This window comes from Apis mellifera, linkage group LG13, assembly GCF_003254395.2.
Source record: "Apis mellifera strain DH4 linkage group LG13, Amel_HAv3.1, whole genome shotgun sequence".
NCBI lineage: Eukaryota > Metazoa > Arthropoda > Insecta > Hymenoptera > Apidae > Apis > Apis mellifera.
In genome coordinates, this window is record NC_037650.1 from 6621029 (window position 1) to 6645008 (window position 23980).

At 45.5% G+C, this 23980-nt stretch overlaps 1 protein-coding gene and 1 long non-coding RNA gene across 2 annotated transcripts in view; one reads left to right on the forward strand and one right to left on the reverse strand.

Moving 5' to 3' along the window:
* Nucleotides 1-7: 7 nt before the first annotated feature.
* LOC410462 lies at nucleotides 8-6132 on the reverse strand. The gene is made up of 9 exons (XM_006560320.3): nucleotides 2517-6132; nucleotides 2119-2360; nucleotides 1846-2023; nucleotides 1614-1759; nucleotides 1340-1518; nucleotides 1151-1262; nucleotides 893-1075; nucleotides 535-777; nucleotides 8-426 (listed from the first exon to the last, which is right to left on the reverse strand). Exons 1-9 carry the CDS (start codon nucleotides 5710-5712, stop codon nucleotides 346-348), a joined length of 4560 nt encoding a protein of 1519 aa, XP_006560383.2. The 5' UTR covers nucleotides 5713-6132; the 3' UTR covers nucleotides 8-345.
* Nucleotides 6133-6455: 323 nt separating this feature from the next.
* LOC102654023 overlaps nucleotides 6456-23980 on the forward strand; it is a 63938-nt gene continuing 46413 nt past the window's right edge. Inside the window, exons 1-3 of the long non-coding RNA XR_003305977.1 lie at nucleotides 6456-6890; nucleotides 7142-7267; nucleotides 7468-7704. This is a non-coding gene — a long non-coding RNA (uncharacterized LOC102654023). The remainder of the gene's footprint in view (nucleotides 6891-7141; nucleotides 7268-7467; nucleotides 7705-23980) is intronic.

The following is a 23980-nucleotide window of genomic DNA, read 5'->3' on the forward strand; positions in this document are numbered from 1 at the left end:
AGAGACGATCGTTGAAAACTGAGGTGTCTCCCTCTTTATTACTTTCAATCATTTTTTCCAATTCCATGAAGGACGGTTCCGCGATAAGGTTAATCGTTGAGCAAGCAGCGTATGTACGACGTATACGTAATGTAACTTATCGGTATCAACTTTATCGATTATCAAAACTCGTTATTATAATATATCAAGCCATTTGATGCTCGGACTAGTGATTCATCCCGATATACACCGGGGACACTGATAACGGTATAAAAATATTTTGATTCATGGTGCATTTGCACTCCTTTTCTTCCATTGTATCCATCCGTCGTGCATCGTTGCGGTAATTGTATCTCTTGATGGTTCTCAGTGACAGTAATTGCAACGAGGATGACACTTGACTCCGTTTTCTCCGCATCTACAGCCTCCGGATGTGTCCCCTTTTCCCTACGCGAATCATGCGAAATAGGATCAATATAGAAACAAAACGATCGAGTCGTGGAAATGTGTACTAATATTTCAATATCGAACAATTGTTACGTATCGATTACTTACTGCAGGTCCCCAACGTGGACCTCTCGTTACCCAGCATATCTCGGTCTTGCACATTGAACAACGCAACCAATCGCAACCCCATTTTTTCATCAAAACAACTGCACATGTGGGACACGCGAGTGCTTCACCTCTATCTACCATTTCCTCCAACATCTCGGCAGTTCTTCGTGACTCTTGATCCGTTTCCTTCGATAATCTCAATTCCTGTTGGTATTGTTTACAATTTTTACCAGTATGAATAGCCTGCAAAGGTAAATATTTCTGTAAAATTTCTTTTATCTTAACGTAATATCAATTAATTTTGTTTTTATTCCAATGTTCCAACGAGAGGTAAAATAATTAAATTTTGCTTTTCGACCTGGCAAGTGAGACAATTGTTTGCACCGCACACGGGGCAAAGAAAGTTGTTCACGTCGTCGTCGTAGATGCACCAGCCAGGGCAGTCCGGAGTTTTACAGTGGAACGCGTTGTTTCCAGCATTGTTTTCCGCTTGAGCGATCGATTTGGCTAAATGTTGCTGGTAAACTTCTGGTTCGACGAGCTATGTATCGTATAATAAAATCGTGTATCAAGTTTTTCTTATTAACATTATTTTAACGAATTTGATTATACTTACAGCTTTAATTTCACGTTCTTGGAGAGTCGACTCACAAGTGTATTCCGAGTCTCTGTAAGGACATTTCACTTCGGCTTCTTCGCAGTATCGAATCGTATTAGCAATACATGATCTAGGTAAAATTGTCCATCAAAGTGATTCGTGATGAGGCGTTATATTTTCATCTAATTATTATTCTAATTATTATACCTGCAGAACATATGTAAGCAATCCCTCAAGATGACTCCTTCACGAGGACCGTATGTGACAAAGCATACGGGACATTCGATCGGTTCGGAGTTCGGTATAACATCGCAGTTTTCCAAAGAAATTAACTCTTCGTACCTGTCCATTTTCACTTCCACTGGTGTGTTTCTCTCCTCTATTTTCTATACGTATTTTTATTCAGATGAATTTAAATGAAAAAAAAAAAAAAATATCTTTTGCCAAGGAAAATAGAACGTGAAAATAAAATATTCAATACCTGAGGTTCTTCTTCGACTTCTTCGTGATCTTGTTCCACAATCTGCAGTACTTCCGTGGATGTGCTTATGTCGTCATTTGCCACATTTGGCATTTCCTCTGTACCGCTACTTTTTTCAATTTGTACGACACTTTCAGATCTTAACTCTATAATCAAGTATGTTAATCATTAAATATTATTTATTATTTCATTTCTTTCCTTTTTCTTTTCTTTCTTTTTTTTTTTTTAGTACCTGGAGCAACGAGATACAAGAATACCGGAGATCCATTGACAGCCTGCAATTCGTTCAGACTCGCCTCATCGCGATCCGCTAAATTTTTACCTATGATCCATCGTTGCACGTTGGTCGGTATTTCGAATTCCGTATGTATTTTCGCTTTCAACTCGGCCACCGTCATCCTGCTCGGCAGCTGTTATTTTATTTCGGCTTAGTACGGCATCCAATATCATCACACGGATTGGCAAACTTAAGGCTACCTTGATTCGAGTGGGCAACGTTATTTACCTGAAGGGGTATCGGTCCCTGGTGGGCAAGCTTGTCTTCTATGTACATATTGACTTTAATCAACTGATCTTTGAGACGGGCTGATCGTTGTCGAATCACGGAACAATGAATTTTAAGCCGTGCTAGCTCCTTCGCCAAACCTGCCGCTTGTTGGTGGTGGCCGGACGCGATCGCCGCTTCCAACTTTCTGAGCAATCGGTTTATGGCCAGCGTGTTCATATTTTTTCCCCCTGAATTGTCATCTGTCGCAAACACGAAGAGAAACGAACACTCGCGTTAACGTAAGTAAGAGGGGAAAAACGCGTGACATCGAGCAAATAATCTCTATATCTAAATTTAGACGAGTGATTCATTTGGAATAAGAGAAAGAAATCTGGATCCGCTTTAATTAAAATTACCTTCCTCGCAGCTATCCTCGAACGTATCTTCCTGCGTGGGGAATTCTCGTTGAATCGTGGGCGATGCTTTCGATGCTGCTTGACCGGTATTATTATTATCAATTTTCGTAACGTTGGCTGGTCGCGAGGGATCGGAACGTGGTTTAGGAGAGGATGGTGGGGGGACGTGTGCATTCGCGTAGATGGATTGCTCGATCACGTTGGCGTAAGTGTTCTCGTTGGGCGCGCTCCTCGTCGTTTTGGTCGCCTCGATCTCGGCAAAATCTCGGGGTCGTATCAATTGAAATGTATTCTTCAATCCGGAACTAGCCAAGCTTTTCCCAGACGTTTTGTAGAGCACGTTTTCTTGCTTCCAACCGGAGGTGGACGGACGTTGTTCCACAACGGATGTACTCGGTTGACTCAATCTTCGTATATTTCCGCTAGTTTGTACCGAGCACGACACCTTTTGCTTGTCCAGCTCGTAATCGTTTGGCACCGTTATATTCTCGACTTTGGTTACCGCGGAAACGAAATACCTGGTCTTGCCGGGATCCGGGACGTTAACCGTTTCCTTCTCCACGACCGGTTTCTCCGTCACGTCCGTGTTACGTGTCACAATTTTGCCGGGTTTCGAACGCTTCGGTAACGAGTGTTTCATTTCCTTCAACATCTCCTTTAAATCCGTCGTAATTGGATCCTCGATGGTGTTCAATAACGGCGACCTACCCGATTTCGTTTTCGCGCTCGCCTCGCTCGGACGAGACGTATCCTCGAGGATTATCGATTTTTCTGGCGGCGCGCCGCTCTTCGTCTTAGCGTCTTTCTCCGCCTCGACCAGGATATCGAGCACTTTGGTCACCTTGCTCGATATTCCGGCCTCCTCCTCCTCCTCGCCAACTTTATTCCTCTGATTAGCGGGTGTCGCGGTCTCGAGCAACGACCTCCTGTCGATAAATTTGAATTCCTTCATGCGTAGCTGTTTGTCGATCTCGTCGAATATATCGGAAAATTCTTTCTGCACACCGTCCAGCCGTTGTTGCTTGTTCAACTTTCTTGGCTCCTCGAAGATGCTCGACGCAAAGCGTTCCCTCGGCTCTGCGGAATTACGAGGGAACAAGTACCTTCGTAGATCCTCGTTACTCGTTTTCGCCTCCTTCTCTCTCTTCTCTTCGTGCTTCAATCTAATTTTTTCGTCCGTCGCGGGCGCACAGCTTCCGTCCTTTCGAAGGATACGATCGCTCGTACGATTCGCGGCCAATTGACTCTGCAGCAACGATATTCTGTTGGACGTTTCACTGGCCAGTTTATCGTTCTGCTCCTTGCCACTCTTCGTTCCCGAAATCTTACCACCCATCTCCGCGTTCTCCGCCACCACCCTGCTGGCTTTGCCCGCCTTTTGCTGCGGTGGAAAATACCTGGAGATGTCTTTCTCTACGTGGCCAGCTTGGCCGCTGCCAGGCCGGACGGAAAATCTCGGATGATCCTTCCAATCGCGCTCCAAGACCTTGGCGTTCCTCGCCGCGTCCCGCTCGAATTTCCCCGGTTGTTGTTGATCCCTCGCGTTCCTCGCGAAGAAGTTGGAATTCACCGTGACCTTGGTGATGTTGCTGATGGCGTTGAACTTGGAGATGAGAGCCCGGGTGCCACGCCTGGGCGAGGAACTCTCCATCGCCGACGTGACGATATCTTGGACGAGTTCCTCGTTCGCGTCGCTCCTTCTCTCGAACGCGTCCACGAATCTCGACGAGTTGAACAGCATCGAGGCCCTGGCGCGCGCCTGCTCCTCCTGAACGATCGCGGCCGCCTCTTTGTCCAGCTCGCTGATGTTGGTGAGAATCGAGAGGCCCGATCTCCGTTTCGCCTCCCTTTTTCTGTCCTCGGCTTGGCTTCCGCCGCGATGAAAGAAGCTCAACCTGGACAAAGACGCGTCCACGGAATAACCGGTGGAAGCGGAGGCGGTGGTGGTGGTGGCGACGGTGGTGGTGATGGTGGTGGTCGCGTTCGTGGCACCGCATTCTTCTTTTATTTCGATCGTCGAGCTTGTCGGAGCTCGGAGGACATCGCCCCTCCTCGACGCGCCGGAATCCCGAGAATGTTCGAAGACGCTCCGTTTGTACCAAGGTCGTGGCATGGCTGCGCTCAAAGTTCCAACGGTGGCCGCCGCGCTCTGGCTCTCGTGAAGAACGGCCGTGTCCGACGAGCCGCCACTCGTGTCCCTCGTGCTCCTCGTCTCCCGTTTTATCTCCCGTCTCGACAATAGAACGCCCCCTTGAAGGACCAGCGTGTCGTTGCTCAGAGTCTGCACGTCCTCGGTGTCCGGCCGCGTTCCCTTCCCGTCCATTCCGCCATCGGTAACCCGATCCTCCCACTTTTTCCCACGCGAGTCGCGCTCGTCCACGATCCTCTCGGGCGGTTTCGGTGCGCGTCGCTTTCGCCTGCTGCTGTTCCTCGCTGCTGTTTCCCGTGCATCTACCTCCGTCGATTCCTTGATCGAGCTCGCGGGAGGATTAGGCGCTCGCCGCTTCCCTTTCACGTGCACCCGTCTCCGCGTCGACGAGTTGACGACGGCCGAGTAGCGTCCAGCCTTCCGCTCGTCCTCCAACCTCTCGAGAGATTCCAGCAAGGGGATTCGATCGGGAAGGGGAGACAGATTGCCGCAGGAGTTGAAGGTGGCCGACGAAGGTTGCAGGGAGTATCTGGCCGTTATGTCCCTTCTGTGAACGTTGGCGGGCAACGTGGACGCGGCCGACTCGTTCTCTTTGTTGCCAACCGCGACTTTCGAGGCTCCGGCCGCGAACGGGCCAACCTCGCCCGCTTGCCCCAACACGTCTAACGACAGCCCATTGCAGCCCCCGCCCAGCGTACCGGTGTGAAACGCGAAACTGCGCACCGTCGTCGTGCTGTAAAACGTGTCCACGCTCTCCACGCTCGACGACACGCTTCTCCTTTGCCGCGCTTCCTTCTCGCCTCTCGCGTCCCCGTATCTCCCGATCGTTTTCCTCCTCTTCTCAGCGCTCGAGTCCCGATTGCCGGCCCGTTTGAACCATTTGAACAGGGAGAATCTCGCGTTCAACCCACGCCCCTCGTTCACCGTACGCGAGTCCACGGACGCTTCCGTCGCGGCGACGTCCGGCGTTCTTCCTTCCCGGTCGGTGATCCGTACGCCATTGGGGAATGTGCTCGCCTCGATGCTGCATGCGGCTCGCAGTACCATTCTTACTCACCGCATATTCCCTCTCGAAGCCAAACTCCGCCCCACTCCGCTCATCCACTGCTCCGCAGCATAGTTCTTTATTTAGATTCTCGCTCACCGACCAGTGCTTTTAACTTCCTTCCAGTTCGTCTCTAACGTTAAAGGGAAAGTCTCTGGTCGAAAGTCTTGCGGTATTTAAAACGGTATTCGTCCCAATTGATCCGATCTCGATCCTATGCTATCTCTCTCTCTGTCGCACAGCCCGTATTTTATCTAACCTCGGTTCTCGGCCTGCGCGAGGAAACGGGCGGCGAGAGTGGAAATTCAGCAGGCGGCAAGAACGGTTGCCGGGTACGAAGTTGCGCGGAGCATGGTGTTCCGATCGAGTTACGCGTTTCCCCGGCGTGTACGTGCGAGGAATGTATCGCGGAACGGTAAATCGACTGACGAATTTCGCCGCGAGACCGTCGCCGACGCCGCCGAACACGTACGACAAAGATACTCTTCTCCTCGCTATTAATAGAACGGGCCTTCTCCCGCCGTCGGTTATTTTCAAGTCCACTCGCTCTCTTGCTGTCTGCGCGCCCGCTGTCCGAGATCAAAACAGAGAAATACGGTCGCGCGCTCACTTTCAACCACCATCCTTCTCCTCGCGATTATTCTTACCATTCGTGGAAAATATTCTTCTTCCTTCTTCTTCTTCTTCTTCTTCTTCTTTGCCTTCAAAGAAGAAGCGTTTTTCAAGAAGAGCGTTTTTCAACTGCTCGATCGGTAAATTTTAAAGAGGATGGGATTACGTAGTGGGAGGAGGGGAGGGGATATTTTCGAAAGGTATTCGGATGCTAGTTTCGGGGGCGTTATTTCGCTATTTGATTCATATTTTCGTCTCGCGTTTCTTTATCCGACGTATAAACGACGGATCCTAGAAATAGGGGCGGAATATAAATCACGAATGACGTGAATACTTAATAGACCGTGTTCCGAATTTATATACGCAAACAGCTTAAACCGTCCGATTTACATCGTCGCCGTAGATTTGTACCACGGTGTATGCAAACTCCGCGCTCTCTCGCCCACGGTATTATTTTGGGATTTGACTAATCCCGTGAGAGGGCATGGACCAGCGCGTGTGTGATGATCAGCGTCTCGTTTTTCGCCCCGCCGTTCGATTCACCGCCACGGCCAAGTGTCAACCTCTCGTAAGTTTTTTGAAAAATATCCCGTCATACGATGCCGTTTTACGCGCACGTGTATGCGTATGTACATACATACATACATATATATAACTTGGGACACTTTATTGTGCATTTAAGGTTTGAAACGTTGGCGCTACCGAGTTCCATTCGGATTCGTCAGTCTCGTGTATTATTTGCGATCCACTGAAAATAACGCTACGTCCGGTTTCCCGCGATATTTTCTTCTATTGTAACAGAAATAAACTATGTTTCAGGTCTTCGCTCGATAAACGATGCCGTCCCAAATAAACTTGCGGGCTTGGCCATTCTCACTTCTGCTCCGATAAACATCCGATATATGCTTTAATGGGGAAAAAATGTTGGAAGAATCTTCCATACAGGTTGGTAATTAAAATTTAAAAACGTAATGGGGATGTTTGTGGGGAAAATTTAAAAAAATATACGCGATATGCTGAAAGGTATTTGTCGAGATATTTAATTAATAAAGATTGGCGAAACCACGTCACGTCACGTTGATGATTGACAAGGATACTTACACATACTTGTGGGATTCTAACGTGACAGTTATCGAGGCATGTAGGTGTTTCAGGATTGCCAGCTATTATCTTGCCGGTTTGACTCATCGCTACCTGAGATAACGCCGATCATAGGTCACAGATAACATGGATGCTCGCACCATAGAAGCAATTCTAGGAATTAGTGGGGATAACTGGCCGACAGTTAGCGAAATGCTATTGTAACAAGTCACTGCGAGGCGCACATCTGCATCATCGTTTCATTGGACCTTCGATGAAGTTAACTAGTAATACTAGTACTGGTAATACGTAATCTTAAGGACATTACTCCCTTCTTTTGCTCTCCCTCCTGATAAAACCCAAGATGATTAATCACAAATACGACGGTTTTCGAAAGCCACTCTTATTTTTGCTTTTGGTTATCGAAAACCATCACTGTCGAGAAAATTTTTCGGTGATAATATAGTTTTCCCTCCTCGCGTTTGAAAATTAACCAAGCGAGTATTTTTAATTACGTTTACCGGGGAGGAAGAAAGGCATCAACCGCCGGCCTTTCACCCCCGCCAGCTTCGACCTAAGTACGTTTGCTGAAAAGTTTGCAGTGGGTATCTCGAAAGCTAAAGGGATTTCTCTGCAAACGTAACACGCGCCGGTCCCGCGTGCAGACGCACTCGCGTGCATTTATTTTCTTGCTGGAACAAACGGCGATGAGGCACAACACCGGGGTGGTAGAAAAGATCCGTCCATGATAAAAAAGAAGAGAAAAAGAAAGAGGAAAGGAAGAGAAAAGGAACTACTTTGGAAAAACATGCAACGTGTTTCCATATTTTATTTAATTACTCGACAACATTCAAAGTCGCTCCCTCAACGGGCCGTGTTGCTGCTTCCCCATTAAGAGGTTTCGAGCCGCGAGATAAGACGTAACTTTTCTTCCACTCTCTCTTCTTTCAAAGTCGCGTGCACGCGAGAAGGATTCGACGTTATCTTTCACTCCGCGCCGCTTAAATCAAGCCAAGTAAAGGGTTTTCCTCTTATCTTCGCCTCCTTTCGTCGAGCATCGTTCATCGTAATCGATAACAATGGTACACAGATTGGCGATGGAACGTCGTCACGGGGCGTTATAGTTACGCGTTTCTGATACGAGTCCTCCCCATCATTCCCATCCACTCTGTCCCTCCCTCCTCCCGCATCTCTGACATTCTCGATGGAAATTATCATTCGTTCTCGATTTCGTTCGATTATTGCGAGCAATGAGACGGCGAGGAACGAGCGACGTCGCCGAATAAAGTTCTCCACCCGAAACGAGGCACCCCTCGAGTGCTCCTCCAGTGGAACACGCTCACAACCGGCCATCGCGCTTACATGTTCACGGGCCAACGACGCCATCGTGTCAACGTGTGCGTGGTCTTAGCTCACTTTTATCGTCGGAAGCCGAACTGGAGCGCAAGAGTCTACTACTACTACCACCACCACCATCCCCTTCTACTTCTCCTCTCTCTCTCTCTCTCTCTTTCTTTCCCTTTCTTCAAGAGTTTATTTCGCGAATCCACCCACCCCGACTTGGCTCGAACCCTGGCTTCCACGCTACGCTAGCAACCCCATATCGCGTCCTGAATACAAATCGCGATGCTTCCTTTTTCGCGAGTCTCCCGAACAAGACTTTCTTGAACGCGATCATTACCATTAATGAAGAAGAAGCGAACGGGTGCATCGGGCCTCTTCTCTACTCGCCTCTACTGTCCCTCTTATCGTTTCGTTCGAGTGGCGAACCCCTCAAGGAACCTCGACCTCTCGTGCTCTTTCTTTCCTTTCGCCGCCTTTCTCCTCCTCCGCATTTTTATTCAAAGTATCGCGGAAGCGCGACGAGAGAGAAGAGGAGGAGGAGGGACGAGGAGGACGAGAAGGTGGAGGAGGAGGAAGAAGTTTCGCGGCCGATCGTAATGCACGATTATTCCCTCCGGTATCGAGGTGCGCCGCGAGGTTATATCCCGCGATTTACAATTTTTATGCCAGATTCCGGGCAGAGCGGGCAGAGCGAGTTTCGCGGCCGGGCACGGCGACGTGTCGTTGAACTTTGGAAAGCGGCGGCGCCGTGCCATTGCTTGAAATTTAGTTACCCCCGTCGGGTTGGATGTTTTATTCAGCTACGCGCACGGACGCCGTGCTTATCCTTCACTTCGGGGGAACAGGGATACAAATTAATCGGGGGGGATGCGGTTTACAATTTTTTTTTTCCTTTCCTTTAACTTCGACTCGGTGGCGAAAACGTAGTTTGTCGAAACGGATTCGATCTTCGTTCGTTCGAGCGATCTTTCGAGTCGTTGAGTTAGAATTAAGCGCGAAGAAGGGTTAATCGATTAATTTCGTTTCTTTTTTTTCTTTTTTTTTTTGATTAAACTACGTGTAGGTACGTGTGTTATTTTATTTCATGTACGTATAACGCGCATATTTCTTGCGCATATTTTAGGGAATTTTATCGTTTTTACGTAACACCGGGGCGTTAGTTTAGAACTGCAAGTTCTTTTCTCTTCTTCTCGCGAGATATGCAAACGAGCGCCAGACTTCGATGATTTTGAATTCTGAAACTGTTTGATAAGGGATCGGGAGGTGTTCGATATGGAAATTTGATCGCGTTGCCGCCTATCGCCGCTTGTTCTCGAGCTTATTGCGAAAAACGCGTACGTCCGAACAATTCGATTCTTCTCCTACTTCTATTTTATCGTATCCCAACGTGTTCTTTAACCCATGAATTCGTGTTCAATAGGTAAAGGTTCTCGCTACGGGAATCGGGAGATTCTTTTTTTTTTCTTCTTTTTCATACGTGACGCCTCGCCTCGACGTTATAAAATATTTTTTTATTCGCTCTTACCTTCTTCTTCAAATTCTACAATTTTTTTTCCATTTATACCCTAGAAATTTTTTCCCGTCCCATGGTATAAAACGTCTTATAATTTGAATTTCCGTTATTTTAAACTTGGTTGTTTCGGTTATATATCGTTTCTCTAAAACTCGCGGAAACCTCGTCTCAAGTTCGATGGATTTTCCGTAACAACGTTATTACTACGGTTACAACGGTATTCCCCGAACCTCGAGAGGAACTGAGAGAAAAGAAGGGGAGGGGGAGCCGGGAGAGCGGTAGTTGGAAAGCCTTGTACTCTGCACGATCTGTTCATCTTAGAAACAGAAGGACCTGCGATACGTGAGGGAAAGTACTTCTTAGACGGACTTGGACTTGGTGAGCCGGGCCCACCAACCCTTTGGCTATCTCCTTAGTTACACCGTTGTTCCGTACGTGAGCAAGATAGTTAGATTGTCTTCCCCAAGTTATCCACTGTTCGCGAAATTAGACCCCCGGCTTCTCTCCTCCCCTCGGCCCCACCGCAACCTGTGAGCGTGTTTCCGCAATATCCGCAATAGTCGCTCGCCGATGATCACACGCTTGAACGTTACTACGCGCGTAGTGCTACATGGAGAGGCGAGGATCCGGCCGAAATGATCGGCGTGCCAAATTAAAATTCGCCCGTAAATTTGTTTTTCTCGCGACGCGGCGAAAATAAATTATGAATCGCGGGACGACTGCCTTTTTTTTATCCTCGAAATTCGATTTCAACGTTTGTTCAACGATTCGTCGTCGCGAACGAATTGAACCAATTTCGATAATAAAGAGATGGAGGATCGATCGAGGGTGAATTCTCGAAATCGAGATTATCCTTTTCTTTTTTTCTTTTTGAAATAAATTACTCCTTTCTTATCGAAAAATCTCGGATACAATTTTCTTCTCGAATCAATTCTATCTCGTGGAGCTTTTTTAGTTAGCAACCCCCTCCTCCCCGTGAGCGACGTCGTCAGTCACTTTGAATCCCTACTCGATATCTCGAATACTTTTCTCCATCATCGCGTCTCGCGATCACCTATGAAATTGATTCGCGGCAAATCTTCCAATCTCGTTGGTTTCACGCCCCCGCGGCTGCGGATCGAGGGAAGTAAGTCTTTGGAATGTATCAAGCCGGAACGCTCGGCAGAAGGTCGGATGGTCATTTATCAGAAACGGTAGTGGATCGAATCGGATAATCGATTCGAGAAGAGTGGAGGGTTGTTATCCCTCTCCCCTCCCCTACTGCGTGCGGGGGCCGTTTCGGAGAATCGTAATCGCGCTTATCTTCGTTCCTCGTTCTATTTACCGATGGAAACAGATCGGATGCCCTATTATCCCCTTGTTTGTTATCGGGGTACAACGATTCTCGACACGTCACGGATAATAATCTGGACCGAAAAGCCTCCCGTTACAACCCGTGTCCGGTGTGGAAACGGGCGCGTGGCCGATTCGTTCCCGATTCGTCTCCCGTCAAATTAATTGTTATCCGGTGTATTTGTAAAACGCGGCTCCCCGCTCGATCGATATGGAACAACGTCCGTCCAATCCATGGATCCATCCCGCCCGTTTCCCCTCCGAATATAATAACCACCGTTCTCAGAGAGGTGAACGATTATTAATAACACGCGATTATATTTGCTGTTATATTAATTAGCGTGAAGAGGGCGAGTGACATATTGAATGGGGCTGGTTCCGTTCGAAAAGGGTGGAACTTGACAAAAGTTAATAATTGGAAATAATTTCTGTTTACTTGGTCGAGTGGGGACGGTTGTGAAATTTAATCGAAGCGATCGAAAAATATTTATAAAAAAGAACGTATTATCTTTTTCCTGTGTCGATGCGTGTATTCGATCCGTGTATTGTCCAGTGTATTGGGTAACGGATCGTTTTGCATACGAAATGTCCCGAATGATTATTAGAATCGAGAATATATATATATATAGGATAGAGGCGTTACGTGGCAATGTCCTTTCCACCATTCCGCTATGAAATAATTGTATCCCGTTGCGGTGATCGAACTGAATTAATCAACGTGAATGGACGTGGTAGATTCAATTAAGCTCCTCCGTTTGTCCTTCCCCCCAGAGATCCATCCGCCGCCTCTTTTTATCCCACGCAGATACGATCGTCCGTTTTCCAATACCTCGTCCCTCGTACACGTTTATTCTTTTCGTCGTTTTTACCACCTATTAATCGCAAGACTCGCCTATTTATACACGGGGCGTAAATTTTATATCAAACCAATCAGACGTTGGATCCATCTCTTCCCTTCTCTTCCCTTCGATTACAAATATACATCCCTTGTTTCGATCTGTATCATATATCTATATGCAATATATATATATTTCTAGATTACAGAGAACGACGTAACCGATGTTATTTCGACAACGTGTATCGATAATCATCAAACAATCGAGCGAATCACGGAACACGTGTATCTGCCGAGCGTTCGATTGTCAAAGCTCGATTGCATTAAGCTTCTGCCTATGGTGAGAGAGAGAGAGGTGGTTGGTCCCGGTTTAATCGGTAAATCCTGGCAATTTTGATGTCCGTGAAATAACCGGATACCTAACGCCACCCATCCTCCGTGGTAATGATACGGACAGGATATCAATACGATAACTGGAACGGACACCGGGTTCTGCCTGCCTCTCTTCCACCCCCTCCCCCCTCCCCCATCGACCGTAAATTGCAACGCGATTAATAAATCGAGCGTATTTTTAAAATCGCGGGCGAAAGAATAACCTCTGATAATAATTTATCGCTCGTGTATTAAATATCGACGCCGCGTATTGTTTACGTTCGCGCGGTTTATATCCACGGTCGTATCGAGCGCCGGTGCCATTTGTAAACGGGAAATTGGAGAAAGTCCTCGCCCGTATTTCACTAGTGAGACTACCTTAAACGAGAAATCCGTCTCGCGCCTCGCGGTGTCGGCCTTCGCAACAATTCGAATTTTTCACCGGATTATTCCACCGCGACCGATACACTTCTGGTAAGTGATAGCCCGTAAGCAGAACGGTGTTACGGTTGCTCGATCCGTCAAGATATACGCGGCCCATCGATTTTATTTCTCCTCCCCGATATTTCTCTTACGATATCTTACGAGACGATACGGTGTTTGGAGGAAAAAGGAAGAGATATTAAAAGGAAGGGTTAGTCGAACGGAGGAATTCTTGACCGAGTTTCGGCCGCGCGAGGCTCGTTGGAATTAAATCATTGGGAGGAGGATGGGGGCTCGATCTTTGTTGGACTAGGGTTAGGTATCGGTTGGATCCTGGTTAAGTCTTAGATAGCTTTGGGTTAGGCGTTGGTTACATCTGCGCCCTATGGGCAGACGTACACAAACAGAGGCCCGAATTGGAGCTTACACGTGTATCAACAGTTGTTCCGATCTGCTATTGGCCGAGCTGGAAATGGATGATACGCTCCGATCTGCTTCCCTTGATCAAACGCGATCCAAGTATTTGTCTCTTTCTGTCGTACTTTGATCGAATCGATGTACGTGCTCGCAAGACGTAAGTGTTAAATAATTCAGGAATACTATTAGAATCGGGATTGAAGGAGTTTTCTCTTTCTTCGAGAATCATTTTGATTTATCGCGGAAATATCTCGGGAATATCGATCTTCTCTCCAAAAAAAAAGTGTTCTTTTCGTGAAACAGAATTAAAATATTTTCTTCTTTCTTTCTTTCTGAACGAATCCTGCTACTTTCGATACAACTCGGTTTATTTATTATTAAACCTGCAACATTCCTTTACAATTTTTGTAGCTTAATAATGCACGGCCACTCTTTCAACTCTGTCCCGAAAATATCCTCCGAAACTGAAATTAACGTTGATCGATTATTCACTACTCTCCCTTTAAAAGAGAAATCAAAGATCCATAATTGGCAGCGGATAAAAATACATGATTCCACGATATATAATCTGGAAACGGGGTATCAAGAAAAGTCACAAGTGTCACCTACATTCGGTGACGACCAACCACGTAATGGGATGTATTCTAAGCGCGTTTCCACGGAAAGAAACGTTGACACTCGCATTAAACATGAACCGGCTTGCTTGCCAACCGGTGTATGAATAATACCACGTATACAGATTTAAACAAGAATAAACGAACGCACGAGCCACCGTTAAATAACACGCGGTAAAAATAAGGAAAGAGAGAGAGAGAGAGGGGGGGCGAGTGAAAGAGAAGAGAAAATGAAAAAAAGATTCTTGCCGAGGGCGAGAGGTGGAAAACTCTGGAATTTTTCCACCCCCGGATTTTATGTCTCGCCTGTGCCCACTTCCAAGGCATTTTATGGTACGCGTGGTCGCGATATTATGCGAGCATGGCGTAGCAAGATCCTGAAACGCATCGCCTCTCCCTTCCTTTTCCTCTATCTCTCGTACAATTCTTCGAGATACGAGGCAGCTCGATGTTCTTTTACAACGAGATACGTATATATATATATATATTATCGATTCGAACACGAACGCACCTGCTCTTTGTACCCGTTCAGGGGGAATTAATTATTACAAGCGTTCTTCGTTCTCCTTCGAAGTCGCTCGAAGAACGATGAAGAAGATGAAATTTTTATTTTTTGTTTTATGCGTGAAGAGGATCTTGCGATATTTATTGAGCTTGGAAAGAAAAATGATAAAGTATCTTTTATCATTATTTGTCGACCATAGATTAAATGGATAATATGGAAAGATCAATTATTTCGAACTTGTGAAATTGATTATATACGATTGATTTGAATCGAGGATCAAAGAAGTTTTAATCGTGGCCCGTAATTGTTGTGATACGAATAAAATGACGCAATCTGAAAAAGCAAAATTTGCTGAAATAAAGTCATTGTCGAAGCGGAGTATAGAATAAAATATATATATCGGATATGGAAGGAATTAAAAATAGTGAAAGACGATAAATAAACATGGATAACTTTTGGAGAGGATTTTTATGCAAATTCGGGATGTATTTGTGCGAGGAAAGAGAATTGAAAACTATGAAATAAATGGAAAATGGAAGGAATTTTAAATTTTATCATAATAAAGATTCGTGTTCGCTGTTATACAAAATTATTTCATTTCATATTGTCAAACATTTTTCTACGGATTCTTCTCCAAAAAAAAAAAAAAAATATCACAAACACGAAACGAAAATTTTCAATCGAAAAAAAAAAAGAAAAAAGTTTTATCACTTCTCGATTCATCATTGGTAATCGTAACGAATAATCGAAAATCGATCAGCAGCCACGATTCCCGTGGTGTCCCGATTGAATCCTCGTTGCATAATCGGATTTCCAAAGTGTTTCTATTTGTTTATCCGGTTCCTAGGAAAGGAAGATCGTCGCCCGCCCGGCCGATCGAACGAGATATACGGTTTTACGAGTGTTTGGCTTCGAGATTGAGGTTATTGGAGAAGAAGAAGAAGAAGGCAGCTACGGGAAAAAACAGGAAAACGAGGGATACACGAGGGAGAGGGTACGGTAGGATAGAAAACATCTTTCCAGCTTTCCAGCACGGATTCTAGACATTCGTTCCGTGCCACCCGTCCGTTTCCAATAACGCGATCGGCCCGACGGAGGGGGATCGATTTTCAATCCAATCATCAGAGAATGCAATGTGTAAACCGTGGCAGAAAGTGCAATATACTTTCATGAGTGGCCACCTATGATCACCTGGAACGGGCGGGGAAGAGGGAGAGCAACGTGGATGATGGGTTGGTTATGCGGCGAGTGGAACGCTCGAAAATCGAATATTCGACCAGACCCTTGTATACCACCCGCCAACCGGTATATACCACCCGCGGCATAAACTCATAATCCCGCATTTTTTTCTTCTCTTGACCCTTCGTTGCCCCTTCTATCCATCCATCCTCCTCTCATCCCCTTCCCCTCTCCAAGTTTCCCCTTTTATTCCACCAACGTGGTCCAGCTGTGAGTCGATTCGGATTTCAGTATATGGATCCGTGGTTAAGCTCGTACGAAGATCTAAGCGATCGATATCAACGTGTACCGTTTCGAGGAATCGAACGTAAGAAACGTTTCGTCGAATGAAAATTCTCTCTCCTTATGGACATTGTGGAGTACGTCGAGCGAGCATTATTACGCAACCTCAAAATCAAGAAAAGTTATCCGTTAAAAGATAGCCTTTGTACGCACGGAGTCATAGCAAGTTTCCTTCCATTTCCCTCTCCGAATTCTTCTTTCTTCGAGGATCGGGAATCACTTTCGCGAAATCTGAAAATCTAGAGGATCGCCTCGGGTGACGAGAGAGAGAGCGGATCGAGCCAGGGCCAGATTTATTTTCACCGAGGATCCTTTCCTCTCGCCTCAAAGGAGATTTCGTTTCGAGTTCGACCGATAGAAATCGAGATCGACATTCTATCTCTCTCTCTTTCTCTTCTCTCTGTCACATGGTTTGATCCGAAATTACTACGAGACGAGTTAGCACGTGGTTGAGCGTGTCTTCGTGCCAGGCTGCATTAGGCTGGGTACACACGCTATCCGTCGAACTTTCCTCGGGATAATGAAAGAGAGAAGGTCGCGGAGACGAGAATAAAGTATGGATTGCTTTTAACGGTCTCGCGAAGAAACGGTAGGTGGATGAGCCGAGATAACAGATGAAAAAAGAGGGAGCAAAAAGAGAGGTGGTACGGAAGTTCACGTGAAAGAAGAAACGCGTATACACATAGAGAGAGAGAGACACAAGCAAGCAAAGAGAGGCAAAGATGGCAAGTGGCACTGTGTGGGGGTTTCGATAAAACATTCAGTTCGAAAAATGCCGCTCCATAAAAATTCCATTCACCATTATGCCACGCAATCTTCGGCTGGGATATCGGTTATTGCTACCACCGGCCATATCGTGGCCAGATTTACGTACGGGTGCTTATAATACCCACCCTCGCCTCCTCGCCGCCCCGCTCTGATTTGCCACTTGCACTTTCCAATGGAAACGTTTCCACGGTTTAACGCGTATTCGCCGATCGATTGTATATGCAGCTTTGCGTATTTCACTTAAACCGGGCCCGTTCCTCTCTTTTTAATAACCGATCGCGCATCGGTTCGGATATCGATTTGTCCGACTTTAAAGAGGAGTGAACTAACTCGCAACCCCCCGTTCCCCTCCCTCCCGTCGAATAGCGAGCTGAACTTCTGACGCTTTAGGTTTTAATCCTAAAGCGCGTAAAGAGATATAGGATATATTTTTTTTTTTATCAATTTTTCTCGCCTTGCCCGTTCCCTCCCCTTTTTTTATTTTCCATCGAATCATACCGTAAGCGATTTCTTCTTTTTTTCCTCCCCTCCCCTCGTTCACGGGAACGATTAAACATTCGTAACTTTCGTAACGGTTTTTATAATTGCTCGCCCACTTTTCATCTACCGCTCTTCTATTTTCCTCCCTATATAAAACCTTTATTATAACGAGTTCCATTGTTCCGACTCTTCGTATCCCCCCAGGTATTCCTAACTACTGTTTTCATTAAAAATAATCTTGTTGCGAATTAGAACGTGTTTAGAAGTTGTAGTGTACTACCACAGAGTAGAGTAGAGTGTGCTCGCCCTCTCGTGCCTCGAATATTATTTCATTTATATATATATATTCCCTTTTATCCTTCCAAGTCGAATTAATCTCTCGTTCGAAATTCTCTCTTTGAAAATTCTCGATTCACGAAATTAACACTGGATCCGCGAAGAAAGCAATAATTCTCGGGCGGGGAGGAAGGGATGAAGCACAAATGAATCTCTTCGAAACGGGGCGGCCCGAGAGATTATACACCGGGGCATGCAAGTTTTTCACGGATGTGCGCGGAAGAGGCTGGAGGGCAGACGTTTAACCAGGGAGATGGCAGGGGATGGCCATCCCGTATAATATACGAGAAGAAACGGCGCGGTACATCGACCGTACATTTTTTCGCGTCGCGACGCTCCCAGACAAACCCCCGCCGTGTGTTTCCTCTCCTCCTCCTCCCTTTGCCCCGTCGATTGTGGCGGCGGGTTATGATCTTCCGCGAGGTCGACCGGAAAAATGAAAATTCCAGTATGTGCAGGCCTCCATTATGCTCGACCTTTCCCTCCCAACCACAGCGTGCTCCGCGATACCACCCCGAATGTCGGAAAACGCGTTAAGATGACCCCTCTACCCCTTTCGTCTCCGCCATTTTATGCGTTCTCTTTTTTTCTCTTTTACGACGTTCCTCGACTCGAATCGCGCGACTCGATCTTCCTTCGATGTCTGTATATCTATAATGTGTGTGTGTATGTGTGTGTGTGGGTGTGTGCAAGAGGACTGGTGTGTATTCAGGGACGAGGAAACAGGGGGTTGGTTTCGTTGAAAGAGTCGAGGTATAATAAGACGTATCGACGAACAAAATATTTTTCCTTCTTCTTTCGACCGCTATTACGTGTTGGAATTCTTCGATATTTTGGAGTATTGAAATAGGGATGCATGGGAGGTATGGGTATTACGTTGCTGACGTTGGAACGAGATTATTTTGCATGCATGGTGTGGTTTTATCGGACATTTGCATGTAAATTCATAATTTCTAATAACGCAAAGTTATATAATATTTGTGACCGTATTGGATTTAGAACGTAATATAGTTATGGGTAAAATATATATATATATATAAAATTAATATAGTATAATTGAGAAAGTTGAATAATACGATGAGGAATAGCAGGCGGGGAGAGGGGAGGGAGATAAGTAAATTGCCTCGAAAGTTTTTATTTCTAGTGTAAAAACATTGAATTAATCGAGGCGAAGTGTTTCGATAACGATTATCATATAGATACGTTTCATTATCATTGGTATAAATTATCTTCTCTCAATTAAGGGGAGCGGAATTATGTAATATTTATAATAATAATAGACGGAGAAATAACTAAAGGAATGAAAATGGAAACAATGACTTCGTTTCAATGAATTCAATATTATAACGAATGGTCCATTTTCGATAAATGTATATATTTGGATGTTTATTCGGGATATTTTTTAAAAATTTAAGTCTCTAGAAATATCCATAAATATTCGCAGTAATTTAACGAATTAATCATTTTTCGATCAGTGCACAGATTTTAACGAGATATTAGTTATTATACAAATTTCTAATGACTCTAATTCATCGACGCGTATTAGAGGGGATGTAATCATTGTGAAGAACCATTAATTCATCTATGCATATATATATCGTTTAATATGATTATCTATTACACCATTACCTCGAGGGATTTCTGGCATGGACCAAAAACACGAATTCCGGTCGAATCATAATTAATAAACAGCGATTGAGCGTATCACTTGATCGAGATCAGTTGAAACGCGTTTAAACAATTCATCGTCGCGGTCAGTCAAACCGATTGACAGTTCGTTAAATCTTTCCATTAGCTGTCGATGGTTGATCAATTGTGGTTGTTTATCGCATAATTTCGAGGAATTATGGACGCAACAGTCGATCGTTTCCAGTCGATCGAAAGGATACCTTTTTCTTTTCGCCATCGTCAACCATCCGTTGATTAATAACCGTGAAAATTTGACGCGTCTACGGTGCAGTTTGTCGTCACACGGGCATCGTTCGATCGACGTCTCCATGTCTCGAGTATAATCAATTTCCCGTTACAGGGCCTGTGGAAGACGTTGCATTATTTTTTATCACCCGGACGACGTGCATTACTCTTAAGATCGCGCATTCTTTTTTATTCCCCTGTATCGCCTAGATCTATATACGAAAAATAATTAATTTTATGGAAATATTTGCACCGATCGAAAAAAAAATCTCTCTCGATGGAATTCATTTTTTCCAAGAAAATTTTCCAACAGTTTGTGCACGGAGCAATAAAGTTCTTTCTTTTTTTTTTTTTTTTGATTTCTGCTTTTATCGTTGGAATTTCTTCGATTTTAAAATATCAGAAAAGAAAAGCTTCGACCGCTTCAAAAATCATTGAAATTTTCGTACATTTTCAATCGCGTTTTCCAACAAACGTGTTTTTCCTCAAAGCAATGCTTTCATAAACTGAACAATTAATCGAAAGCATGCCAACGTATTACCAACAACCAGCCGGCAAACTAGAATCAATAATCGAGAAGTTAAATCGGAATGAAATACCATTCGGTCCCACTTCAAACTTTATTTTTCAAGGGAATAGAGGGTTCGCGGGATACCGTTATCCGCGCCACTTGCAACGAAACTTTGAGGAACGCGTCCGTTTTATCGCGAAAAGAGCGGCCTCTCACCTCGTTAGAACAACGAGGGGAATAATGCTTTTCATCCAGTGTGCTGGCATATGGCAGACATGCTCGATCGTTTGCTCGTTCGCGCGTGGAAATCTGGTATGGAGCTGGCGGGAATGAAATTAAAGACGAGGAGGAGCCGCGGATCGAAACGCTTCGGTGCCCGAATGAATTTACGTCTATCGTTCGTTTCTCTACACTGGAATTTCTGTTTGCACTTACAAATGCACTGTTCTGTGTAAACATTAATAGCTTCGAACGGGAAAATATTTGCTCGCCGTCGTTAATTGCAATGCGGCGTGACCGCATAAACGCGTATTAAATTTCAGTGGAGTAGCTCGACGCTTTGGCAGTCAAGACGTTGAGCGCCGCGTTAGATCCTCTTAAAAATTGATTATCGTCAGTGTTCCGTGACGAATTGGAAACATAGGATTGCGTTTTATTTAAGATTTGGGGAGATCTCATCTTAAAATATCGTTTTTTCTTTTTTTTTTCTCTCACTCTTTTTTTCTCTCTGAAAGGTAATTTCAGAAAAATACAACTACGAATTAAGGGAAATATAATGAGATTAATATTGGAAGATTACGTAGAGGAAAAGTCTGAATTTGGCAAATCTATTCGAAACAAATTCAGACTTCAGATAATTCTATCCTTCGCATTGAATATTAACCGATTTAACAAGTTGGAAAAAATTTAAAAATTATAAACTTAAAATAAAATAATACATATATTTGTAATTAGGAAAATCATTTTTTAGATTTTAGATCCACGTTGAATGGAGTGTTAATTTATTCAAAGATGGCGACTTTGAGAGTTTACCCTTCACCCTTTTCCCGTCGTCACTCCAGCCCGTAATGCGATCCTCCCCGACTTTGAAATATGATCGACGTTATTTTCGCTGCGAGAATTCGTCTTTATAACTGTCCACATCCGGGATTAAGCGGCCTTTGCATTTTTCTCGGCCGGTTTAAGTGCCTTCCTCCTGCAAATACGTATTAATGGGAGAATTATACAAGATTAACCCCGTCGCTTGATCCACGAGTTTTGACTTTGCGGGCCCGGAAAGAGAGGTCGACGCGTAAAACGTGAAAAGCGTGGCCGATGCTCGCGCGAGAGGGAACGTGAGAACCGAGAAAAGTCCACGGCGGTTGGATTGGACGAAAAGTGCATTAGATATTCCGAGGAGCAGGGTATAGTTTTTTTCCCTCTCAGCCAATTTCTACGTGCGACGAAAGTCGGTCGGGTAGTAAATCACAAAGATATGATTTTTTCGGCCGCAGCCCGGAAGACGAGTATCCGACCGGAAGAGGCGGAAAGGTCCCTGCTTACTCAGCGACGCTAACGCGAATCTTTCCTCGAAAACAGCGTTTTCTGGGAAAAGCCCAAGACAAAGGATTTGTTTAACAAAAAAAAAAAAAAAGAAGTATAAAAAAAAGGAAAGAAAAGAAAATCTTTTCTGCCGCTTCGTGAATTATTTATGAATCCCTGTTGGAATTATTCTTGGATTATATTTGAAAATTCGAAGAAACGACAAATATTTCGCGAGTCGAAATATAGCGTATATATCCAAGGATTTTCGTCCCATTTACCAGATTCAGAATCGGATTCTGATTTTCCAAATTTCTTCCAAGGCACGTACGAATCTCTTTCGAAAATCTTTCGAAAACGTTTCGAGCGAATTCTTTCCATTAAAAACGAACGAATCTCGTCGAATGGAGCGCATAATCGGGGCGCATAATTTGTCCATCCCCGCGGAACAAAGACGCGGATAGATTGATCAACGGCATTGGTCACGTGTTGTAACCTATGACTATATACCGCGACACGTAAGCCGGATATGGTTTCGCGCACGTGTAAAACATTTCACGGGAGGCGGCGGGTACGTGGGCGGTGGATCGTGGAAGGTTCGATGAAATGAATGACGTTAAATTTAACGCTGCCAATTTGTCGAGGTGCACGCACCGGCGAATCCTGAACGCACACGTGGCGCTCAACGGGGGTTTCCGGCATGCATCGGCGAGCGAGTTACGTCGGGCTCGCACCGACCACCCTCCGCAACGAGAGGGAGAGGGGGGGGAAGGGGGTTACCCCGCGTCACACAGCGAAACCTCAGAGACGCGGACGGACGACGGCATAAAGCACGTCGGCGTGCAAACACGTAGGTATCATTTGAGGGGGGCATTCGATGCGCTGCATAATATATGGACTGCGGCATGACGCCATCGTAATTGATTGTAACGCCCTGCGGTTTGGCACCCGCTGGTCGGAAGTGTTCGCAATTACTACAATGGAATCGAGCAAAGTTAATGGTAAAATATTCATTTCCGCCTACGTAGCGATTCGTTCGTGCAACCTGCTCCACCTATCCCCCTTCATCCCCTTCCCCCTCCCGATCATTGCCGCGTTTCCCCGCGTTTTCGTGACTCCGTTCCTTCCCACTCGAAGGGGTTGGAAATCCCGTCGGAAGCGCGGTAGCGCGTGCCTCGTTCCCATCCAATTTCAGACGAGTCTATCATCCTCTCTCGTGCGTCTAATCACGTTATAATTCGTAAACGAATGGAAAAATTGGCGGAGGACAGGCTCGCTCGTTTGAGCCTCGTTTGAAATAAATGAGAGAGAGAGAGGAAAAAAGCGCGTGGATACGGAGGAGGAGAGGAGAGAGGATTCGACGTTTGCTACGGTGATTAAGATTTAATGACGTCGTCGATTTTCCACGGGGAACACGGACGTAACGTATTAACCGGGGAGGGGGAGGAAATTAGAACGGGCGTAAATAACGAAATATTTGACGTCGCCTCGGTAATAAATAAAAGAGTGGACCCAGACTAGCTCGACGTTGGCAAATAAAAAGAAATATTTTATACGCGTACCGTGGCACATCCACCTCCCCTCCCCGTAGGGTGGATGTAATCCTCGGCAATCGTGTTTGCGAACGCGAGAGAGAGGCGCACGCGTTGGAGAGACGGTGTTTCGTGGCATCATCATACGGTACGGCCGTTTAAAATTTAAGCCGCGCCCAAATTTAGTGTCAACCAATTACCATGCTTGGAATCGGCATTAATCCCCGAGTTTAATGCGTGGATCAATTTTCAAGCGGCAGCTGCGAATTCTTTCCCGGGCGATGAATTCGCGTTCGCGAATCGTGGGTGCACGCTCGTCCATTCACCAGTCTCCCTCCCCCCTCCCTCCTTTCCATTGATCATCCGTGATAGGTAAATAAATGTTCTTTGATGTCAATAAAACCTCCCGTCCCCAACTCCCAAGTCTGAAACGTTTTGTGCAACCAACGTTTTCGCAAAAGAGGGGATTGCTCTTTCCTCTCCCGATTTACGCGGATCTGCGTGAAGCAGATACACGGCGAAGCGAGAAGTATTTGAAAACGCGTGTTATTGTAAGTGAAACGCGCGTTTCAGAATGTTTGCGCAAACATGCAGGTTGTGTGTGAGGGGGGGGAGGGGGAGGAGGGGGAGGTGGTTTGTG